The sequence below is a fragment of the Pan troglodytes genome, chromosome 11, assembly GCF_028858775.2.
Source record: "Pan troglodytes isolate AG18354 chromosome 11, NHGRI_mPanTro3-v2.0_pri, whole genome shotgun sequence".
Taxonomy (NCBI): Eukaryota; Metazoa; Chordata; class Mammalia; order Primates; family Hominidae; genus Pan; species Pan troglodytes.
The window spans coordinates 23,768,459-23,788,382 of record NC_072409.2 but is presented as its reverse complement, the minus strand read 5'-3'; the positions used below and the strand labels follow the sequence as shown (position 1 = coordinate 23,788,382).

Below are 19,924 nucleotides of genomic sequence, written 5' to 3'. Positions count from 1 at the left end.
GAGGCGGAGGTTGCAGTGAGCTGAAATGGTGCAAATGGGGAAAATGTAGATTAAACAATTGGTGACTCTGGGTAAAAGGTAAATGGGAGTTCTCTGTATTATTCTTGTGACATTTCTGTAAATTTGGAATTATTTCAGAAGGTATCCAAAAAGCTGTTTTCTCCTTCCTCTCTCTCTTTTTTCTTTCTTCCCTTCCCCCTTCCCCCTTCCCTTCCTTTCTTTCTTTCACGGAGTCTCGCTCTGTTACCCAGGCTGGAGTGCAGTGGCGAGATCTCAGCTCATTGCAACCTCTGCCTCCTGGGTTCAAGTGATTCTCCTGCCTCAGCCTCCCTAGTAGCTGAGATTACAGAAGCACGCCACCACACCTGGCTGATTTTTTTATTTTTAGTACAGATGGGGTTTCACCGTGTTGGCCAGGCTGGTCTTGAACTTATGACCTCATGTGATCCACCTGCTTCGGTCTCCCAAAGTGTTGGGATTACAGGCGTGAGCCACTGCGCCCAGCCAATAGGCTAAATTTTTTAAGCTTAGTTAGATGTGACAATATATTTAAAAATAATAAGACATTAGTTGGTAAGGGGGAAAGGAAAAGAGAAGGACACATCCTCTGGTGCAATCAAGAACTTTAATTGGAGGCATCTCTTCCCATGGTGGCTTTTTAGGAGCTGGAGTGACTCTTGCTTGGTGGCACAAGGATGGCTCAGACGTCTTCTCCTCCTTCAGGGGAGTTTCCGAATTAGTCTTCATGACTCCTGTCCACCGCCCTCTTCCTCATGGAGATGCCCCAGCAGCTGTGCAGCCGCCGGCTAGAATGCTCAGGGCCTCCCAGTGAGGCATGGCTGGAATGGCCAGCGCTCCTGGCAGTAGCGGTTTAAGTTTCTCTTGTAAAAATTTCTTTGGGAAGCATATGCATTCAGATCTGAAAGAAGAAAGGAAAAAATTATGCTGGGTGAAGGCCTTTGAATTGGGCTTTGATGAACTGTTTTGGTTGTTTGTATCCATTGCTGATCATTCCTCAGATTCTTGAATCTCAAGGGACCCAAGGCAGACCCTAGTCTAGGACTTGGTAGTCTTTTGTGATAGGAGGAGTTTCTTGCAGCGTATTTTGCATCGTGCTACGTTGGTGGCTTCAGTGACAGTAGGCTGTCTTGCAAAGCACAGTGATATGGAAGGTAGGAGACTTGGGCCCATCCTGGCTCTGACACTTACGTCATTCCCTAGCGCACTCGTGGGAAGTCCCTTTCCCTCTGTGAGCCTCACCCCTATGGGGGGTGGGAAGGGCAGAAGGAAGGAGTGGGCGAGCTAGTGGGGTTCCTACCTTCTCAAGCTTGATTCAAGCAGAGCTGTTCCTCTTTGATCTTTTATAGAAATTGGACTCTGTGAAATGTTGTTTTCAAGGGGGTTTAGTTGTTAGGAGAATTCAAAATGACTGGGTTGGATAATCCTTAGTTCTCAACAGGACTCCTGGGTTGGTTGTGAGTTATGTGAGACCACCCGGGCATAGAACTGGTGCCCAGCAATGTGGCTGCATTTCTTCTTCCTGGGCTGTGCCACTGTCCCGGGATTGGGCATCTGTTCTTCTGTGACCCAGAGGCATTTCACCCTCAGTTGAACTACACTCAATCCACAAGTGTTTTCTGGCATTGTTTACTTGCCATGCACCTGGCTGGATCTGGGGGCATAACAGGGAACAAAACTGATGTGGGCCCCTGCCCTCCTGGCACTTACTGTCTAGTGGCCAAAGTAGACATCAAGTAAGCATATGAAAAATACACGTGTAAGATGATGCCGCCAGGTGCAGTGGTTACACCTGTAATCCCAGCACTTTGGGAGGCCAAGGTAGGTGGATCACTTGAGGTCAGGAGTTCGCGACCAGCCTGGCCAACATGGTAAAACTCTTTCTCTACTAAGAATACAAAAATTAACCAGGCATGTTGGTGGGCGCCTGTAATCTCAGCTACTCAGGAAGCTGAGACAGGAGAATCACTTGAACCTGGGAGGTGGAAGTTGCAGTGAGCTGAGATTGGAGATTGCACCACTGCACTCAAGCCTAGACAACAGAGGGAGACTCCATCTCAAAAAAAAAAAAAAAAAAAAAAGAAAGAAAAAGATGATGCCACAAAGCTTTGAAAGGAAAGCATGGATGTTTGCCCTTCCCCCAAGACCTGTTCCTTCTCATGCACTTCCTAGCTTGGAAGATAGTGGAGTCAGGTCTTAGCCTCTAGGGTCTCCCCAGTGTGCTCTGGAATATGACTGGGGCTGCTTGATGGGAGCAATTCCATCTCCTCATCTCGCTTAGCTGAAGTATCAATGGGGTCTGGTTATTAGGACCAGGCTCCCTGTCTGGGAGTTTCTGGTCAGTGTTAGGACCCCAATTTGGGACTCACCCTCAAACTCACTGCTGCCGGAGGAAATGCTCTTTTTTGTCTGGATCAGGGGTGTTCTCGAAGGCAAATGGGAGACTGCGTTAATGCGCTTGGGATTTTGTCTGTCAAGCTCATCTTTCTGAAGCTGCAAATCTGGCAATGAGAATTCCACAGGGTCACGTGGGGGAGGCTTAGGTGAGATCACGGAAGTGAAGGTGTTTTGCAAGCTCTGAAGCAGCACACACAGGCAAGTGGGGGTTATTATGGGATGGGGGTGTACCTGAAACTACCACCTCCTGTCCTCTGAGGGCTTCCCCTCATAAGCAGGTGCTGGATTCAAAGTGTGTATTTTAAAATAGTACATTGTATTTGTACGTATTTATGGGCTACATATGAAATTTTGTTACATGCATAGAATGTGTAATGATCAATTCAGGGCAAAGTATGTATTCTTTTTAAAACATTAACTTTTTTCCATTTATAAATGTAATGCATACACTTTATAGAAAAGTTAGGAAATATTGAATAGTATAAGGGAGGAAAAAGTGCCCCAAACATCTCTTCCCCAAGTTATTATCACAGTTCCAGTCTTTTCCTATGCATATTTTACATAGTCCATCATATCCTATGTATTATGGATGAATTTTACTTATCTATTTATTTATTTTTTGAGACAGGGATCTGCTCTGTTGCCCAGGCTGGAGTGCAGTGGTGTGATCATAGCTCCCTGTAACCTCAAACTCCTAGGCTCAAGCAATCCTCCTGCCTCAGCCCCCCGAGTAGCTAGGACTACAGGCATGTGTCACTGCGCCCAGCTAATTTTTAAATTTTTTTTTGTAGAGAGCGGGAGTCTCACTATGTTGCCAGGCTGGTCTTGAACTCCTGGCCTCAAGTAATCCTTTAGCCTCAGCCTCCCGAAGTGCTAGGATCACAGTTGTGAGCCATCTCACCCAGCCCTGCATTTGACTTTATTCATATACATTATGGCATAAATATTTTTCTCATGTCACTAAATTTAAAAAATGGTTGTACAATATTCTAGTTTTTGAATAATGTAAGATTTATTTAACCAAAGTTCCAATGTTGGATTATTTATTTATTTATTTATTTTTTTGAGAGAATCTCACTCTGGTACCTAGGCTGGAGTGCAGTGGTGCAATCATGACTTACTGCAGCCTCGACCTCCTGGGCTCAAGTGATCATCCCACCTAAGCCTCCTTAGTAGCTGAAATTACAGGTGTGCACCACCATGGCTGGCTAATTTTTTTTTTTTTGAGATGGAGTTTCGCTCTTGTTGCCCAGGCTGGAGTGCGATGGCACGATCTCGGCTCACCGCAACCTCCACCTCCCGGGTTCAAGCGATTCTCCTGCCTCAGCCTCCTGAATAGCTGGGATTACAGACATGTGCCACCATGCCTGGCTAGTTTTGTATTTTTAATAGAGACGGGATTTCTCCATGTTGGTCAGGCTGGTCTCAAACTCTCAACCTCAGGTGATCCACCTGCCTTGGCCTCCGAAAGTGCTGGGATTACAGACATGAACCACCATGCCCAGTCTGGCTAATTTTTTATTATTTGTAGAGGTGGGATCTTCCCATGTTGCCCAGGCTGGTCTTGAACTCCTGGGCTCAAGTTATCCTCCTGCCTCCCGAAGTGCTGGGATTATAGGTGTGAGCCACTGTGCCCGGCCCAGATTTTGCTACCATAAATACTGTTGTGATGAACATTGTTGTATATGAGACTTTGTCTTTATATAGTTCTAGGTTTCTAGAAGAACAACAAAGAATTTTGTCAATAGTCTGAGCTGTGTTCTGTGATAGGCAGCTCTGTCATTTATTAGCTGCATGCCTTAACTAATTGCTTAACCCCCACCTGCCTCTTCATTCATATCTGCAAAATGGTATGCTCAATTTGAATACTAATTTGTGCTTCTTAGAGTTATCCTGGGGATTAAATAATATCATTTTACTGTTAAAATATGAAATATACACTCTGAAACAGTAAGGGATTTATCTGATCACAGCTGGGTCCCTAGTGTCTAGACAGCGCTTTGCATATTATAGAGTTTCAGTAATTATCATCATTCTTACCTTGGGAAAAGGCATTGATATTTTTAAGGTTCCTGATTTTTATCGTGACTCTACTTCCAGGGAAAGTATTTTAAAGACCCTCACATGTGGATTTCTGTCAAAATACATCATTGTATTATCCTGTCTCTCAGTGGGACTCTGCCACGTTCCTGGCCATCTGTGCTCACCCCCTCCCACCTGTGTGAGTCCTAACTTTGGCTGATTTTGACAATAGTGCTTCTTTTTTTTTTTTTCTGTCTGAAATTGTTGATTTTGATCCCTGATCTTCTCTGCTTGATCTCTTTTCATGGATCTTCAAGAAGGTTTTGATTACAAACTGAAGGCCAGGGTGACTTCTCTGTCTCTCTCTCTTCCCTTGACATGGTAGCCTAGGAAGTCTCATATTCCAGAGGCCCTGGCTAAAGATTTAAAGGGGGGTGGCTGGTTTGTACTAGACTTTGTTCAAGCAAGAAATACATTTTTATTTTGTAAACCATTGAGATTTCAAGGCTTATTTGTTTCAGCAGCAGAACATACTCTATCCTGATCAATACCTATATATTTTTTCTGCATGTTGAGTGCCTACTCTGTGCCAGACCCTGAGCTAGATGCTTATTTATATTGCCTCACAATAATAATGTATTGTGAATATCCCTGTTTTAGAGGCAAGGACAGTGAGACTCAGGGAGGTCAAGAGACTTGCCTAATTTCTGTGGCAGAGCTGAGATTTGAACTAACATGTATTGCCCCCAAAACAGGGATCTTAACCACTATTTTTGTAGTCTTTAATCCAGTGCTTCTCAAACTATCATGTACATTCAAATTTACCTGGAGATCCTGTTAAAGTGCCAGTTCTGATTCAGTAGTTCCAGAGCAGGGTCTGAAAATGCATTTCTAACAAGCTCCCAAGTGATGCCAATATTGCTGGCCCATAGACTACACTTTAAGCACAAGAGTTTAAGCTCTCTTGTTTATTGGTTTGAGTACTTAGCCATCCAACACCCACCTCATTTTAAATTGGAATTATCACTCAGTGATAGTGATGACGGCAGTTTGGGGGTATCCCAGCAGGCAGAGAGTGAGCAAAGTGAGGTTTAGAGAGGCCATGCAGAGTGTCCTTATCTGATACCTACTTTGGGTCGATGGCTTGTGCTCTTGGGTTTGACTGGGAACCTTGGAGTCATTGATGGCATAGGGCTCCTGACAGTCCCTGCAGCATAAACAGAAGATCTTCAAGATCAGGTTCTGGTGGGCTGCTGTTGGAGGCAAAGGAATGAGGGGCATGGGTTCTGGAATCTGAATTCCAGATGCCTATTGGAAATTGACTGTGGTGGGGGTATCATTGGGTCAGCCTCTCCCAAGGCATTAATACAATACTCCTCCCCTCTCCCAAATCTTCTGTAGTTTCTCATGGCCAGCAGATCCTTCTGCCTAGGCCATTTTTTCCTATTCTGTACAAAGTTTTCTTACCCATGGAAAGGAGTTGAAACTTCTACTCTGCCAGCTTTGTCTGCAGGGGTGCCTTGTTGAATCAGCCAGTCTTGAGTTTGAGCCCAGTTCATTGGGCTGGGCTGTTTCCTAAGTAAACGTAAGACTGTGGCTGAAAAATGCTAGTCCTTCACCTGTGTTCACACTCCAGATAGGATCTAATGACAGCAAAATCCCACCTCATGCAGACATGCACATAAACATGCTCAGGTTTCAGATAGCTCTGTGTCCTACCCCATGAACAGGTGCATGTTCTTAGGTGGATTCTTTACCCTTTTTGAACTTCACTGTTATCACTTGAAAAATGAGAATAGCAGTGCCTACTTTGCAGGAGTAAAGAATCATATATATGAAAAGTAGCTCCTGTGAAGCTAGGTATATGGTAAGTGCTCAATCAATGGTCATTCCATTTTCCTCCCTTCTCTTTATGTAGCTCACTGGCTTCCAATGATCCCAGCTGGTCCAGGTCCTATGGAAAGGAAGCATATGGACTTGTAGGTTTAAATTCTGGTTTTGCCACTAATTTGCTGGAGGGCTTTGGGTAGGTCCATGCTTTTTTCTGTGTCTCAGGCTCCTCGTCAGTAGTAAGAAGTTAGGCTGGATGATCTCCGCAAGGATCTTTCTAGTTTTGAAGGTCCAGGATTATAAGGCCTTGCTTTGGTCCCAGATCCCTTTATTTGTGTATCAAGTTTTTAGATCTCTGGATACATTCTGTTCTCACTCCCCTTCTTGTGGCAAAACCCCCTTTAAAAGGAAATTCTTATCATCGTATTGTTTAGGCGTCCCTCACAATACCTAATTCACTTCGCTTTGTGAGTTTTGCCTTCATTATAGGCACTTGAGTCCCATTTTCTCTACTTCCATACCCTGGCCTAAGCCACCATCATCTCTTGCCTGAATTCCTGCAATAGCTTCCTGACTGGTCTCCTTATTTCTCTTAACCTGAACTTCCTCCATAATTAATACAAAAGTTGGGGTAGTTCTGTTAAAATATATCATGTCACTCTTCAGCTCAAAACTTCCAAGGATAGGAAAAAATGGGTATAGTAGATGGAGCGATATAATATGGAAGGAAGAAATGGAAACTCAAATAGAATCAAATAGAAATTCTAGTTCTATAAAAACCAGTATCTGAAGAAAATATGTATTGGGTAGGGTTAACAACAGATTGGACAAAGCAAAAGCAATGATCAGTAAACTTGCGAAAAGGTCAATAGAAATTATCCAAACTGAAACAGAGAAAGCAAAAAAGATTTTAAAAGGATGAAGAGTACCCCACTGACCTTGCGGGATGCTACCAAGCTGTGTAACATACGCGCGTTACTGGACTCTCAGAAGGACAAAGGGCAGAAAAAATATTTGGCAATAGTGGCTGAAAAGTTACTAAATTTGATGGAAAGCATCAACATAAGTATTCAGTGAGCACCAAACATGAAAAACAAAAAGAAAATCACAACGACCGAGCGCGGTGGCTCATGCCTGTAATCCCAGCACTTTGGGAGGCCGAGGCTGGCAGATCACCTGAGGTCAGGAGTCCAAGACCAGCCTGACCAACATGGAGAAACCCCGTCTCTGCTAAAAATACAAAACTAGCTGGGTGTGGTGGCACATGCCTGTAATCCCAGCTACTTGGGAGGCTGAGGCAGGAGAATCGCTTGAACCCTGGAGGCGGAGGTTGCGGTGAGCTGAGATCACGCCATTGCACTCCAGCCTGGGCAAAAAGAATAAAACTCTGTCAAAAAAAAAAAAAAAAAAAAAAAAAAAAAAAAAGAAAGAAAAGAAAATCACACCTAGGCACATTTTAGTCAAATGGCTAAAAAGTAAAGAACAGGCTCTTAAAACAACTGGAATAAATAAACATGAAAAAAAGAAACTGTAAACCTTTCACTTCATATTCCATGAGAATATCCTTCAATAATTAAGGCAAAATGAAAACATTATAAGATAAACAAAAATAGAGAGAATTTGTCTTTAGAAGACCTAGGCTGTAAAAAATGCTAAGATTGAAGGAAAATGATACCAGATGGAAATTCACATTTACAGAAAGGGATGAATAGGATAAGAAATAGCAAATATGTGGGGGTAAATGCAAACTTTTTTTTTTTTTTTTGAGACAGAGTTTTACTCTGTTACCCAGGCTGTAGTACAGTGGCGTGATCACAGCTCACTGCAGCCTCAAACTCCTGGGCTCAAGTGATCCTCCTGCTTCAGCCTCCCCAGTAGCTGGGACTACAGGTGTGCACCACCACACCTGGCTAACTTTTGTATTTTTTGTAGAGACGGGGTCTCCCTATGTAGCCCAGGCTGGTCTTGAACTCCTGGGCTCAAGTGATCCTCCCATGTTGGCCTCAAAAGGTGCTGGGATTACAGGAGTGAGTCACTGTGCCTAGCCAGAAAGATTTTTTCTCTTAGTCTTTCTTTTCTCCAAAATTCAGTGGTTTTGCATATTCCTCAGAAGAAAAACCAAAGTTCTCACCTGGGTCTTAAGATACTCTGTAATCTAATCATCCTTCTTCCCTCCTGTCCACCCACAACCCTCATCACCAACTCTGTCTTCAATTCCTCCAATACCCCAATTCCATTTGCCCCCCCTGCTGAGTTTTAAAACACAGCAAGCTCTCAACAATTTGTGCTTGTTTTACTCTCTGCCTGGAATTCAGTTCTCTTAGATAACAACATTCTGTCATTACCTTCAAGTCTTTGCTTCACCTTTTCTAGTGAGACTTTCTCTGTTGTATTTAACATTATAACCCCCTTGCCCAGCACCCCAGCACTTCCTAATCTCTTCCTTGCTTACTTTTCAAACATTTTCTCTTTCTTTCTTCTTTCTTTCCTTTCCTTTTCTTTCTTTCTTTCTTTTTCTTTCTCTCTCTTCTTTCTTTCTTTTTTCTCTCTTTTCTCTTTCCTTCCTTCCTTCCTTCCTTCCTTCTTTCTTTCCTTCTCTCTTGCTCTCACTCTCTTTCTTGACAGGGTCTAGCTCTACGCTCAGGCTAGAGTGCAGTGGCACAATCATGGTTCACTGCAGCCTTGAACTTCTGGGCTCCTCCTGCCTCAGCCTCCTGAGTAGCTGGGACTACGGGTGTATGCCACCATGCCCAGCAAATTCTTCTTATTTTTTTTTTTAAGAGAAGGGGTCTCACTGTATTGCTCAGGCTGGTCTTGAAATCAAGTGATTCTCCCATGTTGGCCTCCCAAAGTGCTGGCATTACAGGTGTGAGTCACCGTGCCCAGCTTCATTTCCTAACACTCTACATAATTTGCTAAATTACTGTGTTGAAGGTCTGCTTCTTCCCACTAAATTAGAAGTCACATGAGGTCATGGATTTTAGCTGTTTGGTTTACTGCTCTATTATCAGTGTCTAGAGCAGTACCTAGTGCAGTGCGGGAAGTCAATAACTGTTTGTAGAATAAAAATTGAGGGTGTTTGTAGAATAAACTAGCATTTATTCTTGTCTTGAGTAAAAGCACTTGCAGGCCCTGGGGGCAGTAGAGAGGTGGGTGGTAGTTTTTGTGCCAGGAACATCACAAGCTGTAGGACACAGCTTACCTCATTCACATGCTAAGCTTACTCTGATGGTTTCATGAGTCAATTTTAGTTCTGCTCTCTGTTTACTGGTTGGGACTATTTTTCTTCCCCGTCCACTGCAAAGCATATCTATCTTCTTCCCATGTTCCCTATTTCGTGGGATGATCCTATTATTCACTCTGTCTCTAGAGTCAGAAGCCTGCCAGCCTCCTGCCATCTGCTCACGTTCATCAGTCTTTGAACTTTACTTTCCAAACAGTCTGTCTGCCCAGTCAATCCTTTGCCATTTCCTTCACCGTAGTGTAAGCCACCATTACTTCTCACCTGGACCACTGCTTAAACTTTCTCATTGGTTTGTTTGCCTCCACCTAAAGCTAGAGTTATCTGGTAGACATGTAAATCCTGTCTCTCTTCTGCCCCAACAACCCTCTGCCCCACCAAGGGGGTCCCCAAGTCTGCAGATCCAACTCCTTTTGTGATCACCACTGTTATTCTCTTCATCCTCATCTTCTCTGGGTTGCACTCACCGCACTACAGCCATAAGAGATGCTGTATAGGCAGCTTCCCCAATCACCTTTTACTGAATGGACCCTGTTCACATCCTGTTCCCTCTACCTGGGATGTTCTCACCTCAATCCTTGAGTCATCAAACTCCAGGATTCAGCTCAGGGGCTACAGGAAGGCATGGGATAAGTTAGGAGTCCCTCCCTTGTGCTCCCACAGCACTCCCCTGCTGGCCCACCATGTTTTCCTGTACACAGCCTGTTATTGTACAGTGACTGCCTAACTCATGGTAAATGCTTAATAAATACTTGTTGAAACGTTGTCTTGTAACTGCCTCTTGTTGACAGTCTGGATACTAGTTCATGAGCTTTTTTCTTTTTCTTTTCTTTTTTTATTTTTTGAGACAGGGTCTCACTCTGACACCCGTGCTGGACTGTAGTGGCACCATCAGGGCTCACTCCAGCCTCAACCTCCCAGGTGCAAGTGATTTCCCTGCCTCAGCCTCCTGAGTAGCTTGGACTACAGGCTCGCACTACCATGCCCGGTTATAGTTTTTTTGTTTTTGTTTTTGTTTCGGTAGAGATGGGATTTTGCCATATTGCCCAGGCTCATCTCGAATTCCTCAGCTCAAGAGATCTCCTGCTTCAGCCTCCAAATGTGCTGGGTTATAGGCTTGAGACACTGAGCCCAGCCAAGCTTTTTTCTTTTTTTTTCTTCATTTATTTCACATGTATTTACTGAAAACCTGCCATGTTCCAGGTACTGTTAGGTGCTGGAGATATAGCAGTGAACAAGACACAGGATAGACAAATGTCCATGGAAGCAGGGACAGTATTTTATTCACTTTTTTTTTTTTTTTGAGACGGAGTCTCGCTCTGTTGCCCAGGCTGGAGTATAGTGGCACAATCTTGTCTCACTGCATGCTCTGCCTCCCGGGTTCATGCCATTCTCCTGCCTCAGCCTCCCGAGTAGCTGGGACTACAGGCGCCTGCCACCACGCCTGGCTAATTTTTTGTATTTTTAGTAGAGACGGGGTTTCACTGTGTTAGCCAGGATGGTCTCAATCTCCTGACCTAGTGATCTGCCCGTCTCGGCCTCCCAAAGTGCTGGGATTGCAGGCGTGAGCCACCGCGCCTGGCCTTTATTCACTTTTGTATCCTCAGCACTCAGCCCAGGGATGGGCATAGAATAGGTAATTTATACATATCTGTTGAATAAACACATGAACCTTCTCTGACTGTTGGAAAAAAACTATGCCAAACAGATCTCCTTTCTCCCTTCCACTAACTGATTTTTAACTTTCTGCACATAAGCTGTTCCTTGTGGTTAGATACGATGCGGGCTAGACACATACAGATGTCACCACTGTGTGGATTTTTTGGTCAAAGTGGGGGCACTCACTAGGTCCATTTAGCTCCAATCTCCAATAGTCTTTTGGATCTGCTGCCAGGTGAGGTGTTTTCTTTTTTTTTTTTTTTTTTTGTTTTGTTTTTTTTCCCTAGACCTAGTGTCAGTGTCATGGGATTTTTTTTTTTTTTAACATGATTTGAGCTCTGATGTATTTCATTGAGTTCTCTTTAGTGGATTTATTTCATTTTCCTATAATTTATAAAGAAATAGAAATTTATACAGGCAGTTAGACCTTTTGTTTTGGAGATACACCATTTAGCAAATATCCTTGCCATTAATCTGCTTCGTATTCTGCTACTTGCTTTAGTTACAGTTGTCTTCATCCACTTATAAAAATGCTTGCCTCACGGGGTTTGGCTTTGTTCCAGACTGCCTTGTGTATGTTGAATGTAGAAGGAAGCACTTCATAAGAAAGGAATGGAAGCATAGCTCCGACAAGGCCCCACCATGAGTCAGCCCTGAGTGTTTGGAGTTTTACTGGAGTGGTAATTGATTTGTCTAGAAGAAATTGCTAAAACCTGGACTTGGGTCCCTCTAAACCTTTGTCAGCATGTGTTCTGTCTTGGTAAATCATGAAAGAAGGTCACTTTCTTTTTTTTAGCTTATATTCGGGAGTCAGTAATTTTCAGGTTTTTGATCATCTGGCCTCTTTTAGGCTCTGCTTGGCCAAGAAATTCAAGACACGGCACAAGTAGAAACTGTTTATCAATTGTAGCATGCTCTTTCCTGCTTGTCGTGGTCTCATCTGCATTAAGGTTGTTGCCTCTTCCTGGAAAAACTCCGTATATATACTCTCACTATAGGTACTCTCATGTATTTGTCTTAATAAATGGCAAAAGTTCACTAGATGACTTAGGATTACTGTAGCCATGATGACAAAGTTTTGATGTCAAAAATCAGATTTAAGAGGAGCTCTAGAGAAGAGAGAAGACAAAAATGCCAAACATAAATAGAAGGCTTCTTTGTCTGGAATGCTCTGGCCTCAGGAAGAAAAAGATAAAAAAGACCTTACTCTTACTCAAACCTTCTGACACCTGTTTTCTTTGCTTCTGTCTTTCTCTCTCCACACAACTTGATCTTTACTACCCACGTATACTCCTCTTACTCATTCCCCTGGCTGCCCAAATAAACTTTTTCAGGGAGCATTTTTCTAGAGAAGAACAATCACATTGCACAACACCCACCTAAAACTTCTGCACTGAAGGTAGATCAAGAGAGGCCGAATTTAAACTCTGAGTAAGAGTTGAGTTGGGTAAAAATAGAATCTTCCCAAATTTCAGAACAAAAGGAAGTTTGTTTTGTATATCCTGTGTAATTCAGGATTCTGTTCGTTACTTATTGTCTTGGACTATCATATTTGTACCAATTAGTTCATTTCGTTGTTGACCTTTAGGCCAGGCACAGTGGCTCACACCTGTAATCCCAGCGCTTTGGGAGGCTGAGACAGGAAGATTGCTTGAGTTTTGGAGTTTGAGACCAGCCTGGACAACATACCTCATCTCTACTAAAAATTAAAATTTAGCTGGGCATGGTGGTGTGCACCTGCACTTCCAGTTACTCAGAGGCTGAGGAGAGAGTATTGCTTGAATTTGAGAAATCAAGACTTCAGTGAGCTATAATCATGCCACTGCACTCCAGCCCAGGCAACAGGAGATCCTGACTCAAAAAAAAAAAAAAAAAAAATTGTTGACCTTGAACAATGGGGAAAATGTTTAAGAGTAGCAGGATGAAAAAGGTCAGAAGATTCAAATAACCTATCTATGCATAATATTTTTAAACATGGACTTGAGAGGGTAAGAAAAATAGGAAGTATGCCACATGAAACTATTTTAAAAGATTTTCTCTTAAGGGTGGATAGGGCAAAGATTCAAGAATAACAAACAAAATGATGAATCAATAGGTGACTTAATAGACTTCAGGACACTTTCAAAGGACATTCTGGGGCAAACAAAGAGTGTAAGTAAAAGGAGCCCTTTCTTTATGCAAAAGCTCATATCTAAAATAGAGGATTTAGAAAAAATCAATTGGAATGGGTAGTAGATATCTTGTATCCATTAGTGTAGATATCTTGATCATTTTCCAAGAGTCCTAAAATGTTAACTAGAAATCGAGATAATCTTATGGCCCACTAGATAAAACAACTGGCCCCTGAAATAAAGACAGGACCCAAATCTCCTCTGTTCTTTAAGAATTTGGAGTCTGTGGAGAACACTTGCACTTACTATATGCAGAAAGGCCATTAGAAGAACTAATGTTCCATGTCAGAAGGACAGCTGTCCATATCTGTCTGCTGAGGCTTTCTGAGGAGAACTTTGCACTTAACATTTTCCTATTTTGCCTCTAAACTCCCAAAGGGCATTGTCTATAAATATAAATGAACAGCTATACTGCTTGCTTGTTGATATGGTTTGTTTCTTATGTGGAGATCAGACTCTTCTATTCCAACTATAATTAAGACTAATTGTTCTGCATGATGAATACTTAGACCATTCCAGTGCATGATTCTCCAGCACCCACGGTGGACTATGTCTTCTTACACAGAGTCTGAAGGGATGAAACCCTTCTTGGGGGTTTAACTACTAGTAGATGAAACAAACTTCTGAGGATTCTGAGTTGAACAATTTAAAGTGCCTTTTTTTCCCTCACCTTGACTGACACAGCAAATCATATAGCCCACATCCTAGGGTACACCTGACCAATTTAAAATCCTTAGTTTGAGTAATTATGGATCACAGAAACCTTCGGGTTTTATTTTAGCTAATTAGGGGAGTCTGCCCCATTGCTAACACTCCCTGTTGTACCTGGATTAATATCACAGGTGAGGTTAATCTATAGCTAAGCCCAAAGAAAAAGCAGCCTGGCTATCTAAGGTAGATGGTCATGCCAGGGAAATCATGGGGCATGACTCCAGAGAGGCTTTCAGATCTTTTTGAAAATACTTTTAATTGTCATTGTCCTTTTTTTTTTTTTTTGAGATGGAGTTTTGCTCTTTTTGCCAGGGCTGGAGTGCAATGGTGCGATCTCGGGTCACTGCAACCTCCGCCTCCTGGGTTCAAATGATTCTCCTGCCTCAGCCTCCCGAGTAGCTGGGATGACAGGCATGCACCACCACGCACGGCTAATTTTAGTTTTTAGTGGAGATGGGGTTTCTCCATGTTGGGTCAGGCTGGTCTCGAACTCCTGACCTCAGGTGATCTGCCAGCCTTGGCCTCCCAACGTGCTGGGATTACAGGCGTGAGCCACTGTGCCTGGCCTTAATTATCATTGTCTTGCATCATTCAGGTTCTCTTGTCCAGAGAGCTGAATGCTTTTATGTAGCCTCTGGTTTGACAAATGGTGAAACAAATGATTCAAAGAAAAAATGAGAAGAAATGAGGCAGACTGATACTCAAAATGAAAACCAGATCTCTGTACATGGAAAAATGGAACTGTGTTTTCAAGAAAAGCCAATGACAGTGGTGAAGATCTGGACAATCTTGGAGGGTCTTTCCTGCACCTTTAGTTGAGGGAGACCAGAAGGCAGATAATGAGAATAAAAAGAGAAGCTCCCACATTCCTAGGTGACGATGGATTGCCCTGTAACCACGGTAACAATGAATCCCCAGAACCTGTGTGACACCCATTTAATCTATTAATGAAACTCCCTTGGTAACCATTCTAACAGACACATGCAAGTAGGTACATTTCGTAGCTAAAGGTCTACCATTCCTAAACACTGCTGCCTCTGAAACACCACCAGTCCACGAACTCAACACCTCCCAAAGCCCCTTATGCATCAGCCGTGAGCTTTGTTCAGAGACTTTGCCATACAAGCACAGTTCTCCCTTGTTTAACCAGAAATAAATTCAGTTTTTGTTTCATGTAGTGAATGCAGGCATCTTCCACCAAAGCAGCTTATGGATATACAAGAAAATGTAGTTATTCAAATTCTCTTTTTCTCTCTTTTTAATGCAAATGATAGCTTACTATACACCACGTTTTGCACCTTGATTTTTTTCAATTAAAAATAAACCGTGGAGATCGTCCGTATTATCAGCAGGGATCTGAAGCGTAGGTTTGTTGACACCCCGTGCTGATGCTCTCTCCACATCTTTACTAGAAAATTTTGCAAGAAAGAGGGTAGTAGAACCACTTTTTCCTCTAAGTGTTGACAGCAGAGAGCTTTGAGTTTTTGAACCCTCTTCAGAAATGAAAAGGCTCTTAGGGAGAGCAGTGTATCAGTTACAAGCACATTCTCTGGGGGTATAATTCTTGGAGATCTACTGTTAGCTAGGAAATTTAGAATTTATGACCTCTTTGAATCTCTGTTTTCTGACCTGTAAAATGGGGATGAGAATAATAGTATCTACAATAGAAGGTAGTTCTGAGGATTAAATAATGATGGAAAGTGCTTAGCACAGCTTTCTGGTGTGTCGTAAAGGCTTAATAAATACAGATGAAGTTTCTGATGCGATGAATATGTAGGGAGATGCCTAGGGGATGTGTGGCACTTCTTGCACTACCAGTGACCCCCTCTAGAGGGAAGCAGAAACCAAAGAAGAGGGCCCTTGAGTTGTCCCCAGTGGGTATGAACTTCAGGTCTCTAGTGACCCCATTGCACTTTGATCAGAAGAAAGATCAATGAGGTCAAACAGGAAGGCTTCTGGCGCGGCGGGCGGGGGTGGGGGAGGTCATTCAGCACAGGTGGAGACTGGGACCCAGAGAGAGAGAGAAACAGTGAGGTTAGAGCAAATGAAGGGTGGGGATTGCTTCTTGGAGCAAAATGAATAGGCGTCCAGGAGTGGTGGGGACATTGTGCCTTTTAGTACAGAAAAACTATCACCTCCCGCCCTTTGGTTTAAACTGTGAGCTCCACTCACCAGCAGCTGGCAGAGTAGAGAGCAGGCTGTCTGTGATGTCACAGAGCTGGGGAACCAGGGAATGTTGGGGCTGGGGTGTTTGGACTGGACCACAACAGCGAGGAGGAGGGAGAAGTTCTGCTGAGCACGATGCCATGCTGTCCACCAGACTGTTTACTGGGGCACAAGTCCTGGGGCCTCGGGAAGCACCTAGAGGATGGCCAGAAGGGGGCAGTACAACACTGGACGCTGTAGATCTGGGTGCCATTCTCTCTCTGTCCGCCCACTGGGTAGTAACCTTAGGCAAAGGGACTTCACGCTCAGGTTCTCCCTCTGCAATATGGGAATAATAATAATAATTTTTTTCTTTTTTGAGACAGAATCTCACTCTGTCACCCAGGCTGGAGCACAGTGGTGCAATCTTGGCTCACTGCAGCCTCCGCTTCCCAGGTTCAAGTGATTCTCATGCCTCAGCCTCCCAAATAGCTGGGGCTACAGGCATGCACCATCAGGTCCGGCTAATTTTTGTATTTTTAGTAGAGAAAGGGTTTCACCATGTTGGCCATGCTGGTCTCGAACTCCTGACTTCAAGTGACCCCCCCCCCCCAGCCCATCACCTTGACCTCCCAAAGTGCTGGGATTATAGGTGTGGCCTTCGCCTGGCCAGGAATAATAATAATTATATGTCCTGTTTGCATTTTTAAGTATTAAATGAAATCAGGTAAACATTTAACATGGTATCTAGATGTAGTAAGCACTTTAAGAAAGGGTAGTTATTAATAACATACGCAAAAATAAAGTGACATTTTCTTCCCTATTTATTTTTCAGAAAAGAGGGAATCACTTTGTATTGGAGTCCTGACAAAATCTCTCAGCTTATGGGTCACTCTTTCCATTCCTTTATTTAGGACAACCAAGTACTATTCACATATGGGGAAGCCACATTGGATTAACATATTCTCAATCAGTGCTATCATTTGATGCATAGAGAGGTCACTGGATACAATAGAAACAGAAGAAAGCAAAGGAATTCAGCACAGCTGTGGGGTCATTCATATGGTTGGGGCGGGTGATGTGACTCCACAGCTGTGCTGAATTCCTTTAATAAATATTTGATGGTGAGTTAAACAGCCTTTGAAAGCTCACAGGTAAAGCCACATTCTTTTTTTTTTTTTAATTATACTTTAAGTTCTAGGGTACATGTGCACAATGTGCGGGTTTGTTACACATGTATATATGTGCCATGTAGGTGTGCTGCACCCATTAACTCATCATTTACATTTGTTATATCTCCTAATGCTATCCCTCCCCTCTCCCCCCACCCCACGACAGGCCCCGGTGTGATGTTCCCCGCCCTGTGTCCAAGTGTTCTCATTGTTCAATTCTCACCTATGAGTGAGAACATGCGGTGTTTGGTTTTCTGTCCCTGCGATAGTTTGCTCAGAATGATTAAAGCCACACTCTTAAATGGTAATTGAAGGTTCTCCATTTTGGCTGCAAGTGAGATTCACCTGAAGTGTTTTTAAAACAAAGAATACCTGGGGCCTAACCCCAGATAAATTATAATTTTGGTAGGGTGTGGAAACTGGGTAGCAGTATGTTTACAAAAATTTCCAGGTGATTCTTGAGTATAATCAAGAACTGCTGAATTCCATCGTGCAGGTCATTATATACAGGTAAGCGGTGGTTCTCAGATCAGGCTGTATATTAGCATCATGGGAGGAGCTTTAGAAAATGCCACTCCTAGCACCTGCTCCCAGTCAGTAAAATCACTATTTTGGGGGCAAGGGCCCAGGTGTCAATAGATTTTACGGCTCCCCAGTTGATTTTAATTCGCAGCCAGCATTAAGAACTACTGATTTATAGAGGTTTTTTTTTAATCATAAATTTCATTGATGTGATACAAATGGATGCTTTTTAGCTTGGGATGAGCTTTTCAGGAACAGCATTATTTATATACAGATTCAAAAGCATTATTTAAAAAATAACTTAGAAATGAAGATAATATATTCTGAAAACCTGTGCTAGATGAGGTTAAAGATGTGTATGAAGCATTTGAATGAAATTGTTTCAGAAAACAAAAGATTGAGGATAGTGATATAGTTTGGCTGTGTCCCTACCCAAATCTCCTCTGGATTTGTAATCAAAATTGTAATCCCCACGTCGGGGGAGGGACCTGGTGGGAGGTCATTGACTCATGGGGGTGGTTCCCCCATTCTGTTCTCCTGATAGTGAGTGAGTTCTCACGAGATCTGATGGTTTTATACGTGGCAGTTGCTCCCGCTCTCTTCTCTTTCACCTGCTGCCAGGTAAGATGAGACTGCTTCCCCTTCTGCCATGATTGTAAGTTTCCTGAGGCCTCCCAAGTCATGCAGAACTGTGAGTCAATTAAACCTCTTTTCTTTATAAATTACCTGGTCTTGGGTATTTCTTTATAGCAGTGTAAAAACAGACTAATATGGATAGCAACACAGGTATTTCCAAATTAATGTATTTTATATAATATGCTCTGGCAAACACATATCAGGTACTGACTACTTATAAGTTGATGCTTGACTATTTCACCCATAGCACTAAATGTGTATATATTCAAATTGGAGAAAATACTTAAAATCTTTGCATAAAGAAACTGCCTTCTGTTTGGGGTGGTTTACCATTCAAGCATGTATGGTGTGATTACTTTCTTCTCCTTGGGTCTGGGAGGGGAGATGGGCCAACAGGCTTCTGTATTAATTTCTGGTTCAGGTAGGGAATAATGAAATCTTGACCTGATGCACTGGGCTAAGACAAGTGGGTGGATTTTTACTCTGGTGATTTCACAGTGCGTAAGTTCTGGGGTCCGAGTACCTGGGTGGGACGCTTGCCTTCGTAACTTAATGCATGACCTTGGCCATAGCCATTAACTCCTCTAATTCTCAGTTTCCTTAACTTTAAAATAGAAATAATAATAGAGTTGGTGTGAGGAGTAAATTAGACCAGCCATGGAAAGCTGTAAATGTAGTGCCTGCTAGAGAGGCAGCACTCAATAAATTTTCCTTATTATTATCTGGTGTTGAGAGTGAAGGATTAGCTTTCACACCTGTGGATGTGAAATCAGGGAATTCAATTTAGGTTTTCAAAAGTTTTATTTTGTTTATTTTTATTTTTATTATTTACTTATTTATTTGAGACAGATTCCCACTCAGTCGCCCAGGCTGGAGTGCAGTGACTCTATCTCCGCTCACTGCAAGCTCTGCCTCCTGGGTTAACGTTGTTCTCCTGCCTCAGCCTCCCGAGTGGCTGGGACTACAGGCGCCCGCCATCACGCCCAGCTAATTTCTTTCTTTCTTTTTTTTTTTTTTGTATTTTTTTTTTAGTAAAGACGGGCTTTCACCGTGTTAGCCAGGATGGTCGCGAACTCCTGACCTCGCGATCCGCCCGCCTCGGCCTCCTAAAGTGCTGGGATTACAGGCGTGAGCCACCGCGCCCAGCCTTGTTTTTTAATAAAGTCTCGGTCTGTTGCCCAGGCTAGAGTGCAGTGACATGAACTCGGCTCACTGCAGTCTTGACCTCTTGGGCTCAAGCCATCCTCCCACCTCAGCCTCCCGAGTAGCTGGAACCACAGGCACACACCACCACGCCAGGCTAATTTTTAAATTTTGTGGAGAGGGGATCTTGCCATGTTGCCTAGGCTAGTCTCAAACTCCTGTGCGCAAGCAATCTTCCCACCTCTGCCTCCCAAAGT

At 43.1% G+C, this 19,924-nt stretch overlaps 1 protein-coding gene across 2 annotated transcripts; it reads right to left on the bottom strand.

Annotated features, from left to right (window-relative positions):
* Positions 1 to 606: 606 nt before the first annotated feature.
* TEX48 (testis expressed 48) lies at positions 607 to 16,379 on the bottom strand. 2 transcript variants are annotated; one of them, XM_001145956.5, is made up of 5 exons: positions 16,222 to 16,379; positions 5,905 to 6,012; positions 5,568 to 5,690; positions 2,388 to 2,519; positions 607 to 919 (listed from the first exon to the last, which is right to left on the bottom strand). In XM_001145956.5, the coding sequence occupies exons 2-5, from the start codon at positions 5,906 to 5,908 to the stop codon at positions 816 to 818; spliced, it is 363 nt and encodes a 120-aa protein (XP_001145956.3). In that variant the 5' UTR covers positions 5,909 to 6,012; positions 16,222 to 16,379; the 3' UTR covers positions 607 to 815. The 2 variants fall into 2 exon arrangements, with proteins under 2 accessions (XP_001145956.3, XP_054514363.1); XM_054658388.2 differs by having other exon boundaries at positions 5,568 to 5,644.
* Positions 16,380 to 19,924: the final 3,545 nt, after the last annotated feature.

What these genes read in the sequence shown, in the direction of transcription:
- TEX48 (XM_054658388.2), bottom strand. Translation starts at nt 5,996, where the DNA reads ATGAACTGGGCTCAAACTCAAGACTGGCTGATTCAACAAGGCACCCCT. An exon ending in GCACAAGCCATCGACCCAAA is followed by an intron (nt 2,520 to 5,567) that starts GTAGGTATCAGA and finishes TCTCATTGCCAG; the next exon opens with ATTTGCAGCTTCAGAAAGAT. An exon ending in CGGCAGCAGTGAGTTTGAGG is followed by an intron (nt 920 to 2,387) that starts GTGAGTCCCAAA and finishes TTCTTCTTTCAG; the next exon opens with ATCTGAATGCATATGCTTCC.